Consider the following 26647-nt stretch of genomic DNA (forward strand, 5'->3'; position numbering starts at 1 on the left):
ACAGTCTTAAACCTCATTTTACAGATGAGGGAACTGAGGGAAGTGAAGTAACTCACCCAAGATCAAAGGGCAGACCAGTGGCAAGGTCCTTCTGACTCCCAGGCCCAACCTTTACCTACTAGGCCACACTGTTTCCTGGGCAAACCAGTCCCTCTCTGTGGAGGAGTTGGACTTTGGGAGCCAGGGTGGAAGGAAACAAATGGCCACTTTCACGGAATGTCCAAGTGGGTCAATGACTGAAGCGTGACCTGATCTGGCCAGATTGTGCTGAAAGAGCCAACGGGCCTCCCTTGGAGCATCACTGACTCTATCTGTAACAGATGGACTCATTTCGTTGGGCTCACTGGATCTAAAAATTAATGAAAGGAACTCTTTTCATGGTCAGTTAACTAGAAGAAAAATTGTGGTAGTTTGGAGCCTTTGTGGTGCACCTCTGAGGTTTTCTAGGCTGAAATCTGAGCCTGCAGCAAGTTAATCATATTTATTGAGTGCTTACTGTGTGCAGAGCACTGTATTAAACACTAAACATCATATAATAGTCACATTCCCTGGCCACAACGAGTTTAGAGTATAGGGGGAGAGACAGACATTAATAGAAATAAATTACAGATATGTACATAAGTGCTGTGGGGTTAGGAGGGGGGGATGAATAAAGGGGGAAAGTCAGGGCGATGCAGAAGGGAGAGGGAGAAGAAGAAAGGAGGGCTTAGTCGGGGAAGGCCTCTTGAAGGAGAATGTGCCTTCGAGAAGGCTTTGAAGGAGAGAGAGTAATTGTCTGTACAATATGAGGGGGGAGGGTATTCGTGGCTCAGTGGAAAGGGCACGGGCTTAGGAATCAGAGGTCATGAGTTCTAATCCCGTTCCACAGCCTGTCAGCTATGTGACTTTGGGCAAGTCACTTGACTTCTCGGTGCCTCAGTCGCCTCATCTGTAAAATGGGGATTAAGACTGTGAACCCCACGTGGGACAACCTTGTATCCTCCCCAGGGCTTAGAACAGTGTTTGGCACGTAGTAAGCACTTAAATGCCATCACTATTATTCCAGGTCAGAGGCAGAACGTGGGCAAGGGGTTGTCAGTGAGATAGTCGAGACTGAGGCACAGTGGAAAGGTTGGCATTAGAGGAGCAAAGTGTGTGGGCTGGGTTGTAGTAGATGAGTAGCGAGGTGAGGTTGGAGGGGGCGAGGTGATGGACTGCTTTAAAACCAATGGTGAGGAGTTTCTATTTTATGTACAGGTGAATGGGCAACCACTAGAGTTTCTTGAAGAGTGGGGGAACGCATCCTGAGCGTTCTTGTAGAAAAATGATCTGGGCATCTGATTGAAGTATGGACTGGAGTTCAGAGGGAGACAGGAACCAGAGAGGTCAGCAACGAGGCTGATACGTAATCAACGCAGGATTGGAAAAGTGATTGAATTAATGTGGTACTTTCGATGGAAAAGAAAGGATGGATTTTAATGATGCCGTGATGAGCGAACTGATGGGATTTAGTGATGGATTGAATATGTGGGTTTAATGAGAAAGAGCAAGTTCTTAAAATGCTATAATGAAAGGGATTATTAAGTCAATTGATTGTATTTACCGAGCGCTTACTTGTGCAGAGCACTGTACTGAGCACTTGGGAGAGTACAGTAGAACAGTTGGAAGACACATTCCCATCTGCCCACAACAGGTTTACAGTCTAGAAGAGCTTATAGTCCAGAGTGATGTTAGATTTAAACATGCCACTGTTATGCATCTACTGACATTTGCATTACCCAAGTGAGTTTCATCTGTCACTTATAGTGGTGTTTGTTTTGTGCTGATAATAAGGGTGCTCTGTGCTAATCTATGGGGTAGGTACTTGGCGGTCATACCAGACACTATCTCTGTACCACACGAGTCTCACAGTTTTAAGAGGGAGGGAGGACAGGTATCTAATCCCTATTTTATAGATGAGCAAATGGAGGTACAGAGGAGTGTCTTGCCCAAGTTCACACAGCAGACAAGTGATGGAGCTGAGATTAGAACCCAGCCCCTCTGACCCCCAGGCCCACGCTCTTTCTACTAGGGAACACTGCTTCTCACAGGCCACAGTGTCTTTCACTCGGATGGGATTTAGTACCAAAATGTTCAAGGGGTACAGATCCAGATGCATCAGCAGAGAGGACGGTGAATAAAGTGGGGAAAAAGATTAATCAGCGGTGTTTAATCATTGAAATTGGGGATTACTCAGGGAATGCTTCCTGGATTTTTTGAAATAGTAGTAGAAGAAATAGTATAGAAGTGTATACAGTGTGTAGAACTCTGCACTAAGCACTGGGAGAGAATACACAGTTGGGAATTAGAGTCCCATGTTTCTCAAGGGTGCTCTAATTGGGGTTAGGGTTAGATGCATCGGTCTGAGAGTGTGTGGGAGAAGTTTTTATCCCTGGTCTGATGGGAATAGATCATGCCAAGAGCAGGGACCCTCGCTGGCTAGAGGGATAGACGATGTTTACCACAGTGCTTTCCTTGGTGCAGGCCACGGGTCTCATAGCGTGTAGGAGCAGCTTTTATTCCAGGGCATACCCAGACCGCCCTCCCAATTTGCTTGGAGCAGGGCACCGCGGTTGCCATCCTCAAGGTTCCTCTGAAATCAGATTCCTCCAGGAGGCCTCCACCCAATAAGTTCTCACCTCCTCACTCTATTTCTACCTCAACTGCCACTTCAGCCCCACGATCTCTCCTTAGTGCTTGGGTCTTGACTCCCCAGCATGGCCTAGTGCATAAATCACTGGTCTGGAAGTCAGAGGGATCTGGGTTCTATTATCAGCTCCTCCACTTGTCTGCTGTATGACCTTGGGCAAGTCACTTCACTTCTCAGGGCCACAGTTACCTCATCTGTAAAGTGGGGATGAAGACTGTGAGCCCCACGTGGAACAAGGAGTGTGTCCAACCTGATTTGCTTGTGTTCACCCCACTGCTTAGTACAGTGCCTGGCACATAGCATTTAACAAATACCAACATTATTATTATTATTATTATTATTATTATTATTATTATTATCATCACATGTGAACATACATTTTTGCTTTATTGATCATCATTCTTCTACTGTCATTTATAGTGTTTGCCTCTCTCACTAGATTTCAAGTTTTTTGAAGACAGGGAATTCTTTGTAATCTCCCGAGGATGTAGTATCATGCTCTGGACAGACTAAGTGCTGAATAAAGTTACCAATTGACAAAATAAATATTTCTATTTGATGTGAAGGTAAATGAGAAGCCAGTGGAGACTTTCAAGGAGGAAAATTATGTGTCATGAACCTCTAGACACAGTAAGCACTCAATAAACACCACTGACGATGAATGACGTTTTAGAAGGACAATCTGGCTTGCTCTGGGCAGGGAACATGTCTCCCAACCTTGTTATATTGTACTCTCCCGAGCGCTTAATACAGTGCTCTGCTTAATTCAGTGTTCTGCTACCCAGTAAGTGCTTAATAAATACAGTTGATTGACTGAGTGGCTGAAGAGGGGAAAGGTTGGAGTTAGAGAGACCAGTAAGGAACCTGATTCAATAATCCAACCAGGGCTTGAAGCAAATGCATTTTTAATTTGGCATACATACTTCCTCCTACAGGCAATTCAGATAAATGAATGCCTTCTGAATGCAGTTTAATCTCCTCTGTGTATTTATAACTATTTCCTAGGGCTTATTATTCTTCCTCTGTGCACTGCCTTTATCTCCTGGCATTTGGACATTAGAAAAAACTTCTTATATACCTAAGACTCAAGAACTATATATGGTTCCTCATAGGAGCAAATTTGATTCTTGAGCCAAGTTGAGGAGGCCAAGGCATGCAGAAGCAGTGTTGCCTAGTGGATAAAGTATAGACCTAAGAGTCAGAAGGGTCTGTGTTCCGATCCCGGCTCCACCACTGGTCTGCTGTGTGACCTTGGACAAGTAACTTAACTTCCCTGATCGGTTAACTCATCTGTTAAATGGGGATTAAAACTGTGAGCCCCATGAGGGATAGGGATTATCTCCAACCTAATTAGCTTGCATCTATCACAGTGCTAAATACAGCGCCTGGCATACTGTAAGTGTTAAACATATCCCACAATTATTATTTTCAGATAGAAAGTCTGACACTGTAACAAATATCATAAAAACTAAAACTGAAAAGCAAACAAAACTCTGTCCTGTAGGTTGGAGGAGTGAGACATCTGAAAGTGTTCTATTTACCTTGAAGGAAGGTAGGTTAACGTGTGTTAGATGTGTATGATGGGCTTTTCATGCATAGGCTGCTCAGAGGTTTCATTTTATTTGGCTCTTCTGCCCCAAAAGGTCGCTGACCCCTGCTCTAAGGATATAACAATGTGGGTTGGTCCTTTCTCTAGTCTTATGATGAAAATCAACCAATCATTTATTGAGCATTTACTGTTTGCAGGGCACTGTACTAAGCACTTGGGAGAGTACAATACAACAATAAAATACTTGCATTCCCCACCCATAATGAGCTGACAGTCTGGAGGGAGAGATAAAGATTAATACAAATAAAATCTGGATATGTTCATAATTGCTGTGGGGCTGGAAGGCAGTGGTGAATAAAGGGAGCAACTCGGGATGGTGAAGGGAGCAGGAAAAGAGGAAATAAGGGCTTAGTCAGGGAAGGGCTCTTGGAAGAGCTGTGCCTTCTGTAAGGCTCTGAAGTGGTGGAGAGCAATTGTTTGCTGGATATGAAAAGGGAGAGAGGTCCAGACCACATGTAGGATGTGGGCGAGGGGTTGGTGGTGAGATAGCTGAGACTGAGGTACAGTAAGTAAGTTGACATTAAACGAGCAAAGTTTGTGGGCTGGGTTAAAGGGTAACAAAATGAGGTAGGTGCAGGCAAAGTGATTGAGTGCTTTAAAGTTGATGGTAGGAGGTTGTCGTTGATGCAGATATGGATTACACCAGTAAACCTTCCTACAATGGAGGCAGAAAAATCGATGAATGGACATAGAAAGCAGAAATGATAAGGAAATGGCCCAATTTGCTTGGCTTATTTCAGACTCTCACCAATAAGCATTAAAAATAATCCTCCTTGAAGGCAGTGTTCACCTAAAGCTGATTCTTCATTGCGTACTGGTCTGTTGTCTGCTTCATCCTGAATTTCGACTGAGTGGGGTATCTTGTAGCTCTTAGTCAATGCTCTTTATTGAGGCTTACTGTGTGCAGAGCACTGTTCTAAGCGCTTGGGAGAGTACAATATAACAGAGTTGACAAACACACTCCATGCTCACAACAAACTTAGAGTTTAGAGGAGGAAGACATTTATATGAATGACTAAATTATGGATACATTTAGAAGGGTTGAGTAAAGGATGCAAATCTAAATGCAAGACTGATGCGAAAGAGAGTGGGAGAAGAGGAAATGAGAGCTTAGTCGGGGAAGTCCTCTTGGAAGATGTGATTTTAATGAAACTTTGAATGTGGGGAGAGGGAACGTCTGTTGGATATGAAGAGAGAGGGCGTTTCAGGCCAGAGGCAGGATGTGGGCGAGGGGTCGGCAGCGAGATAGATGAGTTCGAGGTACAGCGAGTAGGTTGGCATTAGGGGAGTGAAGTGTGTGGGCTGGGTTGTAATAGGAAATCAACAAGGAAAGGTAGGAGGGGACAAGCTTTTTGAGCCCATTAGAACTGATGAGAAGGAGTTTCTCTTTGATGCGGAGGAGGGTGGGCAACCACTGGAGGTTCTTGAGGAGTTCAAGGGTTGTATGACTAGTTATCATGTCAGAATCTTATTCGTTATCAGAACAATACAACAGAGTTGGTAGAATGTTTCCTGCCAACAACGAGTTTACAGTCTTTAGCACCTACCTAAACACAAGGGTAGACTAAAAATGCACTGCTCAGCAGCCAGTGTTACTTGGAAATCCCTTTTGAGTTTCAAAACATCTTGACAGTGGTTTGTTTTTCCAATGACTGAGCTGCAGATATGCTCTTTAAGATGTAATTAGGCTTTCTGGGTCGCAATTAAGAACATTTTACCGAAGGGTTCCAAGTGCATATGAAACACAGCACATTAATTGGGATGATATCACCGAGTACCAGAACAAAACAAACCCAAAAACCAACAATAATATTGGCCAGATTTTATAGATACATAAAATACAAAACTCTGCAGCAATTAGGTAGTAAGCGCTTACTATATGGCAGTCACTGTGTTAGATGCAGGATAACTCATAATGGGTTCACAAACTAAGAGCCTTGGAGAACAGATATCTTCTTCCCGTTTCACAGTTGAGGAAAATTAGGCCCAGAGAGGTTAAGAAGCTTATTGAAGATCACCCAGCAGGTCAATGGCCAATTTGGGAGGGGAACCCTGATCTCTGAACTCCCCCAGGTCATACTGACTGCCTGTAATGTTAATAATAATAATTGTGGTATTTAATGAGGGTATTTGTTAAGCACTTACTATGTGCCAGGCACTGTTCTAAACACTGGGGTAGATACAAGTTAATCAGGTTGCACACTGCCCCTTTCCCATCTGGAGCTTACACTCTAAATCCACATTTTACAGATGAGGTAACTGAGGCACAGGGAATTTAAGGGACTTGCCCAAGGTCACACAGTAGACAAGTGGAGGATCCGGGATTAAAACCCAGGTCTTCCCGACTCCCAGGCCTGGGATCTCTATACTAGGCCACGCTACTTAAGCGCTTATTATGTGTCAGTCACTGAACTTTAGCGCTGGGGTGGCTACGGGCAAATTAGGTGTAACATATGCCTGGTCCCACATGGAGCTCACAGCACTGAGATTTTAAATCAGCATAACAGTACTCCATTAACACAGTAGCACAGTGTGTATCAGATTATCTAAATCACCTTCCTCTTAAAACAGAAGTCATTTGACTTGGTCATGCATCCTTTATTAAGCTTCTTTCCTGTGCATTTATCAATCTTTTCTGCTGAATTCTAGTCTTCAGAAAGATGATAAGTGTAGTATCTTGAACTGAATTAGGTTCTTTCCATCTGCACAGTTTTTGCGAACAAACCCAGGCACTGTTTCAAGAAGTATCGCAAAAAGAGGTTAAACGTTTCTGGTTTTACCCTCACCCAGAATCAGTTCTTTTTGTATCATAATCCCATGTAAACATTGAAAGGTGTCCCTGAACTCGTTGGTCTTTTGCCAGTATTTAATTGCAGAACAAATATGAATGTTTCAATCTGAATACTGGGATGCGAGATGGTCTAGGTCGTAGAATATACGATTAAATGAATTGGCTCCGGCCCGCGGCTGTTTGCACTATTTTTATATGGTTTATGGTCTTTACCGACTGTTTCATTTATTCTGTTTTTGATTTATGTGTGGAAGCACAGTTGGTTGTGGATTCTTTCGGCTTACTTTTGAGCTTTGTTACCCTTCGATAGAGAGGACATTTAAAATGTAATGAAACATTTTCTAAATATATCCCTCAGTAATTTAGTTTATAGGAAATGAGGAATAGAACATTTACAAGAAAAAAGCTCTCCGATGATTCATAATTATTCAACTGTGCAAACCCATTGCCCAAGTCTGGAAGAGCAATTTGTATTCCTAACGATGTTTAAACCACACTTCTCTGTTTCGATGGGTGGAGTGGTTCCAGACGCCACTTGAGAGGAGCAATAGCTGTGTCTTCTCAAAAGCCACCTGTTTCCAATCCTCATTTTCCGACTTTCCATTTCCCAACTTATGGCCAGTAGAAATCAAGTTAAGATGCTGTGAGTCAATCAAATACATCTTCTGGACATTCGGTCTTTTGTCTCGCTTTAAATTACATTACAGCAATTGAGGGTTCCCCAGTTTCTTCTTCTTTGCCATTTCTCTTTTTTTATCAGTAGATAAGTGACTCGTTTTCCCCTTTATGGAATATCTATAGGGGAGATAGCTTTCAAATGTATTAATGTGGTAAGGAAGACTCAGATGTATTTGAAATATTTTGTCCTTCATGTTTTGAGGTGATTGCTGTTATTTATGTGTCTAAATATATGAGGTAGAATAAAAAAAAGGTAGCAAGAAGTAGTGTCTCCTAGTGGATAAAATACGGGATTGGAAGGCAGAATGAGCTGGGTTCTAACCCTGCCTTCACCACGTTTCTGCTGCATGACCTTGAGCAAGACATTTCAATTCTCTGTGCTTCAGTTCCCTCATCTGTAAAATAGGGATTAAGACTGTGAGTCCCATATGGGATAGGAACTGTTTCCAACCTACTGAGCTTATATCTACCCCAGCAATTAGTATAGTGCCTGGCACATAATAAGTGCCTAGCAAATACTAGTAAAAAACAAGAAAAAAGATCGAGTGATGCTATGTCATGTATTTTCACTGCAGGAATTCATAACATTTTCAGGATCTGCCCTTTCCTCTCCATCCAAATGGCCACCACGCTCATCCAGGCACTTTCATCAATCAATCAATCACTTGTCAGAGCCTGTCCTGGCTACTGCATCGACCATCTCACTGGATCTCCTTATCTCCCATCCTGAACTTTACCAGTCCAGAGTTCATTCTGCTGACTGGGGTAGATTTCTAAAATGTCATTCTGCACACACCTCCCCCTTTCTTATTAAATTCTAATGGCTGCCCTTCCATCTCCCATTCAAACAGAAACTCATAACCTTCAGGCACTCAATCATCTCTCTCCCAACTCCTAATCTTTTCTTTGGTTCCATGATGCTCCTGCTCACACCTTTCCTAATTCTTAAACCCTTAATTCTTAAAACTTAAACTTGAGCTCATTGTGGGAAGGGAATGTGTCTCTTTCTCGTTATATTGTACTCTCCCAAGCACTTAGTACAGTGCTCTGCACACAATAAGCACTCAGTAAATACGATTGGATGAATTAATTAAGCCAACTTACTCATGGCTTGTTTGCATCTCTCTAGCTACCCTCCTCTTGCTCAAATCTTCCCTTTAGCCTGGATCTCCCTTTCCTTTCCCATCCGTTAATACACTGCTTTCCTCATCTTTAAAGCCCTCTGAAAGCATACCTCCTCCAGCAGGCCTTCTTTGATTAACTAATTATTTTTCCAAAGGTAATATCAATGGAGTCTTCCGTCTCACACTGAAATTCTGTACTGCAGTTCCATATTGGGCAATGCAATTTATACTTTCATTTGCAGGAATTTCTGTGCCCCGGAAATCACATTCAGCCATTGGTATTCAAGTGAAAATAATGTTACCAGCTCATATCTCACCTATTTTCCAGTTCTTGCTTACTTTCAGGGCTGTTTTAAAGTCATAGTACATGGAGAGGGAAGAAGGGAGGCAGATGGAATTAGCCAAAATATGCTGTTAAAGCAGCATAGCCTAGAGAAGCAGCGTGGCTCAGTGGAAAGAGCACGGGCTTTGGAGTCAGAGATCATGAGTTCGAATCCCAGCTCTGCTCCTTGTCAGCTGTGTGACTGTGGGCAAGTCACTTAACTTCTCTGGGCCTCAGTTACCTCATCTGTAAAATGGGGATTAAGACTGTGAGCCCCATGTGGGACAACCTGATTCCCCTATGTCTACCCCAGCGCTTAGAACAGTGCTCTGCACATAGTAAGCGCTTAACAAATACCAACATTATTATTATTAGTGCAAAGAGCACTGGTCTGGGAATCAGAGGATCGGGGTTCTAACCCCAGCTCCACCAATTACTCTGCCAGTTTGCTTGATGTGTGACCTTAGACAAGTCACTCGGTTTCCTCAACTGTAAAATGGGAATTTAATACCTGTTCTCCCTCCTACTTCAGACTTCAGCCTTCATGTGGGACAGGGACTGTGTGAAACCTAACTGACTTGTACCTACCCCAGGATTTAGAACAATGTATGACACATAGAGGTTAACAAGTACCATTAGCAAACAAACAAGCAAACAAAAGGAAAAATCACCCAGCAGAGGCCTTATCCATGAGAGGAGAATGTTTTTTTTCTTTCTCTTCTATTTGTAAATTATTGTGGATCTGTCTCTCCCACTAAACTCCAAGCTCTTTGAGAGCAGGAATTGTGTCTCCTATTACTGTATAACTCTCCCACCCACACTCCACAGAACAAGAAGACTGACTGATTGATTATTCCCTAATCTTATACTTTAAAACATAAAATGACAGGCCTAGCAAAATTCTGGGTACAAGTCAGAAGGTTAAAACACCCTTCTTGAATGCACCTTTAGGAAGTGAGCAAATTTTGGGAAAGTGAGCAAATTTTTCTATCTAGAACAACTACAAGCGCTTAGAACAGTGCTCTGCACACAGTTAGCACTCAATAAATACAACTGAATGAATTAACTAGAAATATCGTGGTCTAGTGGAAAGAGCAGGGGCCTAGGATTCAGAGGATGTGGATTTACTTGATGTGTGACCTTGTGTGAGTCACTTAACTTCTCTGTTTCAGTTTCCTCAGCCGCAAAATAAGGAAAGCTCTTCACCCTCCTACTTAGTGAACCCCATGTGGGATAGGGACCTGTGTCCGACCTGATTCACTTGTATCTATCCCAGTGCTTGACAATTGTATTTATTGAGTGCTTCCTGTGTACAGAGCACTGTACTAAACACTTGGGAGAGTCTCATATGACAGAGTTCTAGAGGACACAAAGCAAGTAAGCGCTTAAATACCATAATCATTATTATTATTAAGTGCTAGTCATTCAGTTGGATTTATTAGCACTTACTGTGTACAGAGCACTGTGCTAAGTACTTGGGAACATACAGTATAAAAGTATCACAGATATATTCCCTATCCACAACCAGTTTACAACTTAAAGGGGGAGACAGACATTAATATAAATGGATAAATTACAGGTATCTTTATAAGTGCTGTGGGGATGGGAGTTGGATGAATAAAGGGAGCAAGGCAAAGTGATGCAGGATGGAGTGGAAGAGGAAAGGAGGACATAGGGAAGACCTTTTGGAGGAGATGTGCCTTCAAAAAGGTTTGAAGTGAGGGAGGATAATTGTCAGATTGGAAGAGGGAGGGTAATCCTGATCAGAGGCAGGATGTGGACGAGGGGTCAGCGACAAGATAGACATGATCGAGGTACAGTGAGAAGGCTAATAATAATAATGATTATTACACACATGACACACATAGTAAGTGTGGCAAGCACTGTTCTAAGCACTGGGGTAAATGCAACGTAATCGGGTTGTCCCACATGGACCTCACGGTTCTTAATCCCCATTTTACAGATGAGGTAACTGAGGCACAGAGAGGTTAAGTGAATTGGCCAAGGTCACACAGCAGACAAGTGGCAGACCGGGGATTAGGACGCACATCCTCTGGCTCCCATGTCCCGGCTCTTGCCACTAGGCCATGCTGCTTCTCTAAGGGGAGGTAGGAGGAGGCAAGGTGATTGACTGCTTTGAAGCCAATGGTGAAGAGTTTTTGTCTGATGTGGAGGTGGAGGGACAACCACTGGATTTTCTTGAAGAGTGAGCAAACACTGAACTAAGCACTTGGGAGAGTACAATGTTCAGCTGATGGTATTTATTGACTACTTAACCTGTACAGAGAGCACTGCATTAAGTGTTTGGGGCAGTACAGTAGAGTGGATAGACATGATCCCTGCCCTCACAGAGCTTACAATATAGTGGTTCCATTCCTTTCTTTGCCCCTCTCCCCAGACTCCCGTCAGAAGTGATCTGCTCAAGCCCCCCATTTACCCAACACCATCCCTACTTGGAGATCTCACTGGATCTCTGCTCCAGGTTGGGAAATGTCAGACATTTTAGGAATAAAGATGGGATTTTTTTTCCTGGTCCCATAGAAAAAAAAAATGCCACATCCTCAAAGTCCACTTATGCTAAGCCCCAATTTGAGAAGCATTCCGAGGAAGCATCGGGTTTCCAAGGAGAAGGATCATGGCCTAGTGGATAGAGTGTGGGTTTGGGAGTCAGAAGAAACTGTGCTCTAATCCTGGCTTGTCTACTGTGTGACCTTGGGCAAGTCACATCACTTCTCCGTGCCTCAGTTACCTCATCTGTAAAATGGGGATTAATAATGTGAGCCCCTTCTGGGCCAGGGACTGGTTCCACCTGATTTGCTTGTATCCACCCCAGCACTTAGTAGGGTGCTTAGTACATAGTAATACATGTTAATAAAATCACTCATCCTATCCCACTTGGATTACTGCATCAGCCTTCTTGCTGACCTCCCTGCCTCCTGTGTCTCCCTACTCCAGTCCATATTTGACTCTGCTGCCTGGATTATTTTTCTACAGAAAAATTCAAGACATGTTACCCTACTCCTCAAAAAACTCTAGTGTTTGCCCATCCACCTCCGCATCAAATAAAAACTCCTCACCATTGACTTTAAAGCGGTCCACAACTTTGCCCCCTCCTACCTCACCTCACCTCTCTCTTTCTGCAAGCCAGCCCACAGACGTCACACCTCTAGTGCTATCCTTCTCACTGGGCCTCCATCTCACCTATCTCACGGCCGACCTCTCTCCCACCTCCTGCCTCTGACCTGGAACCCCCTCCCTCAAATCCGACAGATGATAACTGCCCCGCCCACCCCCTTCAAAACCTTACTGAAGGCACATCTCCTTCAGGAGCCCTTCCCTGACTATGCACCACCTTTCCTCTTCTTCCACTCCCTTCTGGGTCACCCTGTCTTGCTCCCTTTTTTCTTCCCCCAGTCCCACAGCACTTAGGTACATGTCTATAATTTACTTATTTTTATCAATGTCTGTCTCCCTAGGTCTAGACTGTCAGCTTGTTATGATCAGGGAATGGATCTGTTTACCGTTGTATTGTCCTCTCCCAAGCCCTTGGTACAGTGCTCAGTAATTATGATTGAATGACTGAATAGTAAGCACTTAACAAATACCACTACTGTTATTGTTATTATCGTTGTTATTATTCCTTATTATTACCTGACCATGTATGCCGATCCCATTTACATTTTCTGCTCCTGCCCATTCCACAAACAAGACATTTCCCTTTTGGTCACTGTTGAGTGTTTTAGTTCCACCTTCCTGGCATTGAAAAGATATCCATACACAACAAACATATTCATGAAATTGATTATCTAGACTTTAATTTGTGAAGTCCCCCAGTGCTTTTTGTGGTTTGGGATTTTGGGTTGGGCTCTTGAAAATGCTGCACTGATAACTGGGGTATTTACATGCTTACTCTGTGCTAAGCTCTGGCATAAATTCAGGACCATGAGATCAAATGCAGTCTCTGTCTCAAGTGGAGTTCACGGTCTAAGCAGTGAGGGGAAGCCAATTTTGAATATCCATTTTACAGAGGAGCAAACTGAGGCACAATGAATCCAAGTAAATTGCCCCGGGTTAGATGGCAGACATTTTTCCCTTTATGGTCAGAAAGTTAAGAGGGGAGGTGTAGTATGCACAGTTTGTCCTCATAATGGTTATGATACGGTTCAGGCCCCATTAGTGAAGTCAAAACTCAACCATTAAATCAGAAGGATGGCAGTAATGTGCGAGAGTGGTATTTGCTGTGGAAATCATGTTCCAATGACATGGCTGCCAATGCAAATAATATATTTGGGATGGAACTCAGAGATGGGCTTAGGCAAAGTCTTTTCCCAGCTTATTTGCTTAATTGTTTTCTATTTACCTGGTGCCTGCAGTTGTGCATCTTGTGGGAAATAGGAACACAGCCAATCTGTTTTTTCTATATCCATTGGTCTAATTGGGACCTCTCAAACCTCGTGTCCTTTTATTTGCCACCTACCTGAAAACCAAGATGATAAAATAATTGAAAATAATATCAGTCTAATCAAATTTTATAAGATTCATCCAAAATGAACCAGAAACCTTAATCCTAAGGAAATCACGACTTTCCACAGTAGGATTTTACATGCAGGGTAGTCTTTTCAATTATTATTGTTTATTTTCCTGAGATTAATTTTGATTTCTGCAGTCTTCAAGGGTTTTTAGTTTTAGTCATTTTAACTGTCTTACTCTAGACTGTAAGCTCATTGTGGGCAGGGAATGTGCCTGCTTATTGTTGTATTGCATTAATAATAATAATGGTATTTGTTAAGCACTTACTATGTGCCAGGCACTGTACTAAGCACTGGGGTGGATACAAGCAAATAGGGTTGGACGCAATCCCTGTACCACATGGGGCTCACAGACTCAATCACCATTTTACAGATGAGGGAACTGAGGCGCAAAGAAGTAAAGTGAATCGCCCCAGGTCACATAGCAGACGAGTGGCGGAGCCGGGATTAGAACCCATGACCTTCTGACTCTCAGGCCAATGTTCTCTCCACCAAGCCATGCTGCTTCCCATTGTACTCTCCTAAGTGCTTCATGCAGTGTTCTGCACACAGTAAGCATTCAATAAATGCAATTGTATGAATGAATGAACAATAATAATAACGATGGTATTTGTGACATCACTTGTTTGGATTTGCCCATCTCTCTTTTCAGAGACCTGCACTCGGAAGTGGGCAGAAATTTTATTTATTTGTACTGACGTCTGTCTCCCCTAAGCTAGACTGTAAGCCTGTTATGGGCAGGAAATGTGACTATTGTATCATATTCTCCCAAGTGCTTAGTAGAGAGCTCTGCACATAGCGAGTGCTCAATAAATATACAAATGAATGGATGAGGGAAAAACAACTTGATGAAAACAACGTAATAATAATGATCGTATTTAAGCACATAATATATGCCAAGCACTATTCTAAGCCCTGGGGTAAATACCAGGTAATTCAGGTTGTCCCAACTGATGAAGTATTTGAAGCGCAGAGAAGTTAAGTGCCTTGCCTAAGGTCACACAGCAGACAAGTGGTAGATCTGGGATTAGAACCCATGTACTCTGACTCCCAAGCCCATGCTCTTTCCAATAAACCACACTGCTTCTCTAAAAGACTTGCCAAAGTGAAAAACTTAACAAGAGAAATAGTATGTTGTGATTAGAGGAGCAGTTTTTCAGGTTCCTGGCAGGTTAAAGACCGATATATAAGTCATTGCATTTTGCAGAGAAAAATAATTGTTCACCATTGGCTTCAAGTGACTCCAGCCCAGAGGGTCTGCCACCCTCTTGTCTGCCTGCTCTCTTCTGAGAAACAATAAAACTAGGAGGCAAGAGTGTTGAGAGAAATTCTTGAGAGTAAAAAACCTTTGCTTTCAGATGACCTTATTTTTTTTTAATTGGACTCCGTTTTCCTCTCTTGCAAACTCTCCTGAAATACATTTTACCGATCTTATTTTCCCCACTGTGAAATGATTTCTTGGCTAATGGCATGGATTCTGTTTCTTATTAATCTATGTCCTCTTGCCTGTAATCTACCCTAGCCAGGAGCAGGAAATGTAACATTGTGGAAAACCCACTCTATTTACCCCCCGAGTCACACTTTCTCATATCCCTGTTACCTTTCAGTCTCCCAAATAAAATACCATCACGAACACAGTCCAGGCCATTCGCAAAAATAAGCACAACTCTGAAAGTTCTAGAAGCTTTACAGACAGAAGCTGAGAGAGAAGATGCTTTCAGAGCCCCAGACTCAAGAGATAGACATGATTTCTGTCCTTCTAGAACCAGAAGAGTAACTATCCAGCCACACAACTGAGACTGAGGAGCACATTTTCTGAAAGTGCCCAGAGGCAGGGATTATAGGGTACCAGCCAAATACACAGGGGTATCGGGAGAATGTGCGGAGAACTCCTCCCGATTCAAGTGCAGCAGATCGGTTGTCATGGTTACTAGGGATCTAAGAACAGTAAAAACTCAATTATCCAGAATGCGGGGGATAAGATGAGTAGAGATGAGAGGATAGTCTGAATAATTCAAGCTTCCTACATGTCACACCATTTGTATCATCTGGAAATCAGAATGGCAGAATTTTCACATGGGTGGAAGGAGTGGTGGTTACAGTATTTATTAAGGGAATGTGTCTACAGCTCTGCTGTGCTGTATTGGGAAATGGCTGCTGGGAAGAATCCACGGAGTCTTGGTCACAGATCAGAACATCTCAGAGACCTGGTAAAGGTTTCCAATTATAATGGTTTTGGGGGAGAAGCAGCATGACCTAGTGGATAGAGCATAGGTCTGGGAGTCAGGAGGTTGGGAGTTCTAATCCCAGCTCCGCCATGTGCCTGCTGTGTGATCTTGGACAACTCACTTCACTTATCTGGGCCTCATTTGCATCATCTGTAAAATGGGGATTGAGACTCTGAGTCCCACTTAGGACAGGGACTGTGTCCAACAAGATTGACATGTATCCATCCCAGCGCTTAGTACAGTGCCTGACACATAGTAAGCACTTAACAAATACCATCATCATCATTCCTGAGCACTTAATGTGTTCAGAACAATCTACCAAGCGGTTGGGAGAGTACAATACAACAGAGTTGGTAGACACCATCCCTGCCCACAACAAGCTTACAATCTACAGGGAAAGATAAGTATTAAAATAGAATAGGGATAGGACACATATCCATTCATTCAATCGTATCCATTGAGTGCTTACTGTGTGCAGAGCACTGTACTAAGCGCTTGGAGAGTACAATTCAGCAACAGATTGAGACAATCCTTACTCAACCATGAGTTCCCAGTCTAGAAGGGGGGATACAGACAACAAAACAAAACAAGTAGACAGGCATCAGTGGCATCAACTATAGTAGATATATCCACATCATTAATAAAATGAATAGAATAATACATATGTACTTATATACACAAGTGCTGTGGGGCAGCGAGGAGGGTAGAGCAGAGGGAGGGAGTCGGGGCAATGGGGAGGGGAGGAGGAGCAGAGGAAAAGGGGCCTCAGTCTGGGAAGGCCTCCTGGAGGAGATGCACTCTCAGTAGGGCTTTGAAGAGGAGAAGAGAGCTAGTTCGGTGGGTGTGAGGAGGGAGGGCATTCCATGTGGGCCAGGGGTCGGTGCCGGGACGGGAGAGAATGAGGCCCAGTGAGAAGGTTGGTGGAACCAGAGGAGCAGAGTGTTCAGACTGGACTGTAGAAGGAGAGAAGGGAGGTACCAACAAGGTGGTGGTTTGGATGGAGAGGAAAGCGTGGATCTTGGCACCTTTTTGTGAAAGTGAGACCTGGAGATTTTGGTGATGGATTGGATGTGTGGGATGAATAAGAGAGCAGAGTCAAGGATGACCGTCAAGGGCCTGAGATGGGAAGGATGGTCGTGCCGTCCACAGTGACGGGAAAGTCAGGGAGAAGACAGGGTTTGGGAGGGAAGATAATGGGCTCAGTCTTAGACATGTTGAGTTTTAGGAAGCGGGCGGACATCCAGGTGGAGATGTCCTGAAGGCAGGAGGAGGTACGAGCCTGGAGGGAGGGAGAGAGAACAGGGGAGGAGATGGAGAGTTGGGTGTCATTTGAGTAGAGATGGTCGTTGAAGCCGTGGGAGTGAATGAGTTCACCAAGGGAGTGAGTATAGATGGAGAACAGAGGGGGACCAAGAACTGACCCTTGAGGGAGGGGGAGGAGGAGCCCGCAAAGGAGACTGAGAATGAACGGCCAGAGAGAGAAGAGGAGAACCAGGAGACGACAGAGTCCGTTAAGCCAAGGTTGCATAAAGTGTTGAGGAGAAGGGGATGGTCGACAGTGTCGAAGGCAGCTGAGAGGTTGAGGAGGATTAGGATAGAGTAGGAGCCACTGAATTTGACAAGAAGGAGTTCACTGGTGACCTTTGAGAAGGGAGCTTCCGTGGAGTCGAGGGTACAGAAGACAGATTGTAGGGGGTCCAGGAAAGACTTGGAGTTGAGGAATACAAGGCAGTGAGTGTAGATGACTCGTTCTAGGCATTTGGAAGGAAGTGTAGGAGGGAGAAAAGATTATTTACACAAGTGTCATGGGGCTGAGGGGAATATCCAAGTGTGTAAGTTATAGACCAACAAATGCATAGGTAAAACAGAGGGCAGGGTGGAAAGGGGAACTAAAGTGCTTAGTTTGGGAAGGCCTCTTAAATCTTAGGTTTCTATCTGAGAGCTAGAAGACATTCAAGCAAAAGTGAGTTTTTTCCAAAATATGCTATTGCAGGCTGAAAACAAATACTGAGATAAAGATGATATGTTATTTTTTTAACACGTAAATCTGGGATCTCAAAGACGATTTTCTTCATTCCAGCTCTGTTATGGGGTACACTGAGGTGACATATTTTCCTTGCATTAGAATAGGGTTCTGAAAACTATCATGTTTGGGCCTTCTTGGAACTGAACATGGTTCTTGAGACAAGGAAGGGAGGCTGCCTAGACATTTAAAGCCATTAGATTCACAATGAATTAGGCTGTGGTTTTGTGTATTCAAATAGTAGCACAACAGTTCTTGAAGATTTGCACAACAGTTTCTTGAAGATTTCATTTTGTTTGGTTTACTGCGCAAAAAGATTGCAGACTACTGCTTTTGAGAGAATATGATGGTGTTTGACTGCTGTGACCATTTCACATGTGAGCAAAAGGGTGAAGTACTTAGCTAAATTTCAGAAGGAATGGCATCCAAATGCCGTAGATCGAGAAACAAGAGAAGCAGGTGAAGGCAAACTCTTGCATTACAGCATAACAAAGAAACATTTGTTGATTTTATTATAGAGTTGATTGATTACAGTTATTATTATGGTATTTGTTACGTGTTTACTATATGGCAGGCATTGTACTAAACCCGGGAGTAGGTACAGGCTAATCTGGTTGGACAGAGTTCCTGTTCCACAAGAGGCTCATAGTCTTAATCCCCATTTTACAAATGAGGTAACTGAAGTGCAGTGACTGGCCCAAGGTCACACAGCAGACATATAGTGGAGCCAGGATTAGAACCAAGGTCCTATTTCCATGCCTGTGTCATTCATTCATTCATTTGCATTTATTGAGCGCTTACTGTGTGCAGAGAACTGTACCAAGCGCTTGGGAGAGTACAATGCAGTAATAAAGAGAGACAATCTCTAACTGCAATGGGCTCACAGTCTAGAGGAGGGAGGCAGACATCAAAACAAGTAAACAGGCATCAGTAGCATCATTATAAATAAAAATAATTGTAGATATATACGCATCATTAATAGAAATAGAATTATAATTATAAATATGTACATATATACACAAGTGCTGTGGGGTGGGGCCGGGTAGAGCAAAGGGAATGTGTCAGGGCAATGGAGAGGGGAGGGAGAGCAGAGTAAAAGAGGGGCTTAGTCTGGGAAAGCCTCCTGGAGGAGGTGAGCTTTCAAGGGCTTTGAAGGGAGGAACTGGGCTAGTTTGGTGGCTTTCAGGAGGGAGGGCATTCCAGGCTAAAGGTAGAACGTGGACCAGGGATCGACGGTGGGACAGGCTAGAAGGAGGTACCGTGAGGAGGTGAGAGGCAGAGGAGTGAAGTGTGCGCACTGGGATGGAGAAGCAGAGAAGGGAGGTGAGATAAAAAGGTGCAAGGTGATGGACAGCTCTGAAGCCCAAAGTGAGGAGATTTGGCTTGTCCTAACCCACAAGCCATACTGCACTTCCTTGTTTGTCTGACCTTGTCCTTGATTAATGAGCTACCAACAAACTGACCAACATTTCATTATGCTTCCATTCTCTTTTTCTCCTGGAATGCTGGTGTTGATTAAAAGATAGTTTTGTGAAAGAAAAATATGTATTTTTTTTGTCTTTGAAACAAAGACACCAATGACAGAGAAAGTCATCTATGAGTACCTATGTGGCTGAAAATGCCAGTGTGGGATTCACAGTCCTGGTAGTATCATGCTGGTAAAATGGGTGTCCTTCGTTGTGTCTTATTTTCTTGCTTTGTTTTGTTGTTTCTCTCCCCCACTCTAGACTGTGAGCCTGTTACTGGGTAGGGATTGTCTCTATTGGTTGCTGAATTGTACTTTCCAAGTGTTTAGTACAGTGTTCTGCACCCAGTTAGTGCTCAGTAAATGTGATTGATTGAATGATTGAATGATTGAATGAATGAATGCTTCATGTGTTCGGGACCTCAATCAGTCAATCAATGCCACTTTTTGAGCATTGTGTGAAAAGGACTGGGGTAAGTGCTTTGGGAGAGTATGATACAACAGAGCTTTCAGACATGTGCCCTGCCCACAAGGAACTTACAATATAGAGAGGGAGACAGACATTTAATATCAATCAGTCAATTAATATCAATAAACAAATGATTGGCCCTTTCTCCGGGGCCTTTCAAGGTGCTTGGAACAATGCAAAGTGCAAAATATATTTGAAGATCTTCCACCCATAGAATCTACTCGAGTTTCAGGGACAGCAGGGATTGTGTGTCCTCATTTAAAATATGCTTAGAACCCAGGAGTTTAGGACAGTCAGTGTTGCGTGTGTCTAATAAATACTTGCAATCATACTGTGATCATGTGATCACAGGCTAGAGTCATAGGAACAAAGAATAATACAGGTGCCAGTCACTGAGAGTGAAAAAATGACTTAAAATATCATGAGGTTAGTTTCTGTTGAGAGTCTTCTACAACTGTCATGTCTCACTTAAATGCCCTGCAGAACTTCAAGTAAATGTATAAAATCACTTTGAAAAAAGTTCTCGTTACTGGAGAAGTCCAACTATATTTCATCTGAGTAAATGCACTATATATTTTCCATTTTTTTCTAGATTCCACTAAGAAAATCAAGGATGTTCTTGAAGAATTCCACAATAATGGTGTGCTTGCGAAGTACAATCCTGAAGGGGTAATTTTCCTTTTTTGCTTACATTTATTTAGTTTGGGATTTTTTGGCACTTGTTTGATAGCAGACACAAAATATTATCCATTTATGAAATCAAAAACAGTCAATTTGCTACAGTGTGGGGGTGGTATTCTTGATGAATCCACTCTAAGGAAAATATGTGTTCTAGCGCTTGCTGTTTCTTCTGAAAATGCATTATGTTCTATCCAGACAGACAAGGGTCGGTGAAAGAATGTTTGCTAATTAACCGGGGTTTTCATTGAGCACTTACTGAGGGCCAAGCATGGCCTGGGGAGAAGCAGCATGGCCTAGTGGATAGAGCACGGGCCTGGGAGTCAAAAGGATAAAGGTTCTAAACCCAAGGTCCACCACTTGTCTTCTGTGTGACCTTGGGCAAGGCACTTCACTTCTCAGGGCCTCAGTTTTCTCATCTGGAAAATGGGGATTAATACTGTGAGCCCTGTATGGGACATGGATGGTGTCCAACCTGATTAGCTAGTATCAACCCCAGCACTTAGTACAGGGCCTGGAACATTGTAAGAGTTTAACCCCAGATACCATTTAAAAAACAAAACAAAACCAAAATATAAAACAAAAATAAGCACTGAGATAGATACAAGATAACCTGGTAGGACACGGTCCCTATTTTTAACGATCTTATTTTGGAAAATAATATTCACTAACAGATATGAGACCAATTATTCACCAATTTACCTGGGAGCATATTTGTTAGAGGGTTTATTCAGAAGTCATGAAGCAGGAAAATATTTTTAAATGTAGTGAAATATAATTATTTTCCCAGAGACTTGCGGCACAATTTTAAGTGCTTATTTTAATTATTTAGAATATTTTTCACATTCCTACTAATACCAGAGCCTCAGTGAGGAATTCCTATCTTGGCTGTAGATTGCATCTCTTAGTTGAGAGATGTTGGGCCATGACATTTTACCTTTAATATTTTCACAATGTGATGAGCAAATAGGGAATCATCACCTCGCAGAAGTAATTTCTTCCAGTGCCCTATAATTGTTCGCACCACCTTCAAGACGAAGTTTTGTTTCCTGGATTTCAGGCTACTCATCTGATCCTTTCTTAGTTTCATTCCCACAACTCCTTTCTCATTTTCTCCTTTTCTAAAAAGTTCCCTTCCTGGAGTCACCCGCTCCATTGTACGTGGATTCAGCACTCCATTTTTTTTTTTTTTTTTTTTTTTTGGAGTGTTTGGATTCACTCAGATCTGCAAATCTTGACTAATGTGGGCAAACTCAGAATAAAGAAAGGTGCAGGGATTTGAGTTTGATATAATCCTTTCACAAATTGAACCCTGGAAGCTGTTTGCTCAAAATTCCACTCCCTTCTGCATCACCTTGATTTGTCCCCTTTCTTCATCCCCCCTCTCAGCCCCACAGTAAGTAGGTACATATCTGTTATTTATTTATTTGTGTGAATGTCCATCTCCCCCTGTAGACTGTTAGCTCACAGTGGGCAGGGAATATGTCTGTTGTTACATTTGTACGCCCCAAAGTGCTAGTAATGTTGCTGAATTGTACATTCCAAGCGCTTAGTACAGTGCTCTGCACACAGTAAGCGTCCAATAAATACGATTGAGTGAATGAATGTGCTCTGCACACACAGTAAGATATCAATAAATATGATTATCTGGCTGACAGATTGATTCAATCAATTAGTTAGCATTCATTGAGTAGCTACTGTGTGCAGAGCAGTCAACCAATCATTCAATTTATTGTATTTATTGAGGGCTTATGGTGTGCTGAGCACTGTACTAAGCACTTGGGAAAATACAGTACAATAGAGTTAGTAGACACGATCTTTGCTCCCAGTGAGTTTACAGTCTACAGAGAGAGACACGTTAGAATAAAAGATAGATAGGAGGAAGTCATTCAGTATAGACTCTAAGCTCATTGTGGGCAAGCAATGTGTCTGTTTATTGGTGATTTGTACTCTCCCGAGTGCTTAGTACAGTTATCTGTACACTGTAAGGGCTCGATAAATAGGACCAAATGAATGAATGTATGAATAAGGAAATGTACATAAAAACTGTGGGACTTGAGTCAGCGGAAAAGTGTTTGTTTAGTTACATAGACAGATACACAGGTGACACAGAGGGGACGGAAAATAAGGGCTTAGTGAGAGAAGCCCTCTTGGAGATTTTAGGAGGGTTTTGAAGATGCAGAGAGTAGTGGACTGTCAGATATGAAGGGGAGAAAAGTCCAAGTACTGTAATAAGCGCTTGGGAGAGTACAAATGATGTAGAAAATCCCAAATTCCTGTCCTTAGGGAGGTTACACATAATTGAGGCTGACAATTTAACTGAAATATTTTTATTTCAGCGGGTTGAAAAATCAAGTTAAAGAAAACACTTTTCCTTTTAAAAAATATGGGATTTCTATTTTATTCATGTAGACAAAAAAAAAAAAAAAAACTAAAGATAGCTGCAGGCTATAAATTCAGAAGGAACATACTGTTTACAAAGTAACCTCATTGCCAAAGCTAATATCTTATCTGAAGGACCCTGAGGATTCATTCTCAGAGATTATATATTTCAGGGAGATTTATCAGTCTTTGCTGAGTAGATTTATTGAACTAATTACCAAATTCATTGTTAGAAACAAATGTGATGTCAGCCCTTTTAATAATTTAATGCCTTTAAAATAAATTCACAGATTGCCTGATGAAACACATTATCAAAATATTGAGCAATTGATAAATTGAAAGGTAGCCTAGCTGTTGATCTACATGGCAATTCTAATTTATGATGGAAACTCCTTCAAAATGTATTTGTAGAGGGGCTTCTGGGTTAGAAGGTAGTATAATAGACAACATAATGATTGCTTCTACTGGTAGAAATGAATTTTTGTAGCAACCAGCCAGTGAGAGATCATTAGAAATTCTTAGCCATGAACTGACTCTAACCACTGAGGTCTGGTTAGCCCATTACTTCATCCAAGGTTCTTAATCATCTTCTAGCGAGAAAGACTTTCTAGAGAGTACTAAAGAGATCATGTTAGTTTCTATTGCTTGGATAGGCCACAGCCATAACGGTTTTGAATCTACTGGTTATAATCAATGCAAGAGAGACTCTGCAGGTGATGCATAAATTCACTAAACAGATTCCTTCGGTATGAATCTTTTACCTTTTTGTTTATGTCCTGAGCAGAATCATAGCTTGCCAAGTGACAATTTTCTCACTGTGGACTCCAGATATCTCCCCATGCAATCTATAAAAATAATGATAATTAGGGGCTTAAAAGAATCCCCACTCTATGTCTCTAAACACTGCATTCATCAGCATGGAACATGGAACTCGGTGATTTTTAATATTTTAGATTCAGTCAACACAGCTTGAATGTGAAGGAGGCGAGACTAATATGTTCTGGTTTTGCCTTAATGGCTTTTTTTTGTTGCTGTTGCTGAAGTGGTCGGGAAATTGTTGAATTCGCCTTTTATGGGGGTGGCTTCCAAATGCAGGGGTGATCTACAAAGGGTTGATGTCAGCTTTATGAAGAACAAGCTGGCTATTAAACGTGACTCAGCTGCAACACAATGAGAGCCTGCCCCTGGCATATTCAATTTCCTAGCTTTTGTAAATCAGTTTCCCGCATCTCTGTGGAGCAAATTCTTACTGAATCACCCCTAGAAAATTATTGAGAGGTCGGGGGGGTTATGTTGGGAAGAGCTACTTGGAATGAGAATTATTGCATTTTGGGATTCACAACCGCACCAGTGGACTGTCAGAGCTGTGGGAAGCAATAAAAATCATTAATAATAACAATAATAACGATGGCATTTGTTAAGCACTTACTATGTGCAAAGCACTGTTCTAAGAGCTTGGGAGGATATAAGGTCATCAGGTTGTCCCACGTGGGGCTCACAGCCTTCATCCCCATTTTACAGTTGAGGGAACTGAGGCCCAGAGAAGTGAAGTGACTTGTCCAAAGTCACACAGCTGACAAGCGGCGTATCTGGGATTTGAACCCATGACCTCTGAGTCCCCAGCCCGTGCGCTTTCCACTGAGCCACGCTGCTTCTCTTAAAAATGTCATATACCACTATTTTTAACATTATTACTGATAGTATTTGTTAAGAACTTACTATGATTCAGGAACTGTTCTAAGGGCTGGAATAGGTACAAGTTAATAAAGTTAACATCCCTGTCCCACAGGGACCTTATGGTGTAGGTAGGAGAAAGAATGAGTATTGCATTCCCATTTTACATATGAGGAAACTGAGGCACAGAAAAGTGAAGTCACTTGCCTAAGGTTACACAGCAGACAAGTGGTGGAGGGGGGATTAGAACCTGCATCCTCTGACTCTCAGGACCATATTCTATCTACTTGGCCATGCTGCTTCTCTTTTTATGCTAATAAAAGCCTATTAGAGTCAGGGTCCCCCACAGAATGGGATGACTTGGGGTAGATATGTCCAGGGCTAGACCCGTTCTGCCCCTAAGGCTCAATCTTTGGGGGGTGAGGGGTGAGGTGAAGGGGGGTGGGAGTAAGGTATGGGACTACTGTCTGGATGGTATTGATGCCTGTCTACTTGTTTTATTATCTGTCTCCCCCTTTCTAGACTGTGTACCTGTTGTTAGGTAAGGATTGTCTCTATTTGTTGCCAAATTGTACTTTCCAAGTGCTTAGTGCAGTGCTCTGCACACAGTAAGCACTCAATAAATACGACTGAATGAATGAAATGACTAGTTTCCCTCCTTCAGTCTTCCTCCCTGAAGCGATGGCCCGTGCGGTCTAACTTGCCCCAGCATTTTGAATGTCAGGATAAGGAGGGGGAATGAGGGAGAAAAAGAAGGCGAAGCAGCCCATACGGATTAATTTGTCCAAGAATTTGGGGGCTGAAGGTAAGGAGGGGGAAAGAAGGAGAAAAAGAAGGAGATATAGAGGATGGAAAGAAAAGGTAGATGAGAGACAGAGGGAGAATTAGAAGAGGTGGGGGTATGGAGAGACAGGTATATATTCTCCCTCCTTGGGCAGATTCTGCTGTCTTTGGGCACGCTGCCTGGCGTCCAACACCAAACAAGCATCAGCATCCCTGGCCGGGATGGATCAGCTGGGACGGCTGCCGTTCGCCGTGTTGTAGATGATAATTCCTCTGAGTCTGGAGAGGCTGGACCCCTGCCTCGTCACTGGAGCATAGCTGTCATCGCAAGAAGACAAATCCAGTGGATTCTCAGTCATTCAATATCATTCAATCCATGTCCATGTCATTTAATCATTCAGTGTCATTTAGAAGCAAAGTGGCTTAGCGGAAAGAGCAGGGGCTTGGGAGTCAGAGGTCATGGGTGCTAACCCCAGCTCTGCCACTTGTCAGATGTGTGACTTTGGGCAAGCCGCTTAATTTATTTGTGCCTCAGTTACCTCATCTGTAAAAAGGGGACTAAGACTATGAGCCCCTCATGGGACATCCTAATTACCTTGTGTCTACCCTAGCATTTAGAACACCACTTGGCACATGGTAAGTGCTTAAAAACTACCATCAGTATTATTATAAGCATTATTATTTATGGAGAGCTGTCTGTGTGCAGAGCACTGTACTAAGTGCTTGGGAGAGTAAAATGCAACAGAATCGATAGACTTGTTCCCTTCCCTCAGTGAGCTTATGATCTGGAGGGAGATTCTCCAACTGCAGTAGCGGTCACTACGGCTGCATATTTGACTGGACTCTTCATCACCAGGAGCCCGAAATTCGGCTCCTCTAGCCACAGTATCCTTTGGAGCTGTGTTTATATCTGGCAGTGATCCCTGCCTTTATGTTGTCTTACTATTCTGTTTCATCTCTCCTTATGTGTCTGTCACCCTTCCTCTCAGTTGCCTTTTTATTTTTTAATCATAAGCCCCCTGAGGGCCAGAGATCAGGCCTAATTTCCACCTGTGTGTTCTTTCCCAGCACTTAATACGATACTCTGCAAGCAGCAAGAAATAAATACTACTTTACAACTACTATTACTATTACTAAACTATTACTGTGAAGCAGCGTGGCCCAGTGGAAAGAGCCCGGGCTTAGGAGTCAGATGTCGTGGGTTCTAATCCCGGCTCCACCCCC

General features: G+C 42.8%; 1 protein-coding gene and 1 long non-coding RNA gene across 7 annotated transcripts in view; one reads left to right on the forward strand and one right to left on the reverse strand.

Moving 5' to 3' along the window:
* The window catches only part of DGKB (diacylglycerol kinase beta), a 609664-nt gene that overhangs the window by 79423 nt on the left and 503594 nt on the right, over positions 1-26647 (forward strand). For all 6 annotated transcript variants that reach the window (XM_039912948.1, XM_029070029.2, XM_029070032.2 and 3 more), the window contains exon 3: positions 20499-20575. In XM_039912948.1, coding sequence (XP_039768882.1) covers positions 20499-20575 — 77 coding nt within the window. The remainder of the gene's footprint in view (positions 1-20498; positions 20576-26647) is intronic.
* Positions 6860-15482, reverse strand: LOC114813668. Its single transcript, XR_003761380.2, has 4 exons — positions 15322-15482; positions 13553-13669; positions 12844-12945; positions 6860-7009 (listed from the first exon to the last, which is right to left on the reverse strand). It is a non-coding gene; the product is annotated as an uncharacterized LOC114813668 (long non-coding RNA).

The sequence above is a fragment of the Ornithorhynchus anatinus genome, chromosome 8, assembly GCF_004115215.2.
Source record: "Ornithorhynchus anatinus isolate Pmale09 chromosome 8, mOrnAna1.pri.v4, whole genome shotgun sequence".
In the NCBI taxonomy this organism is placed as follows: Eukaryota; Metazoa; Chordata; class Mammalia; order Monotremata; family Ornithorhynchidae; genus Ornithorhynchus; species Ornithorhynchus anatinus.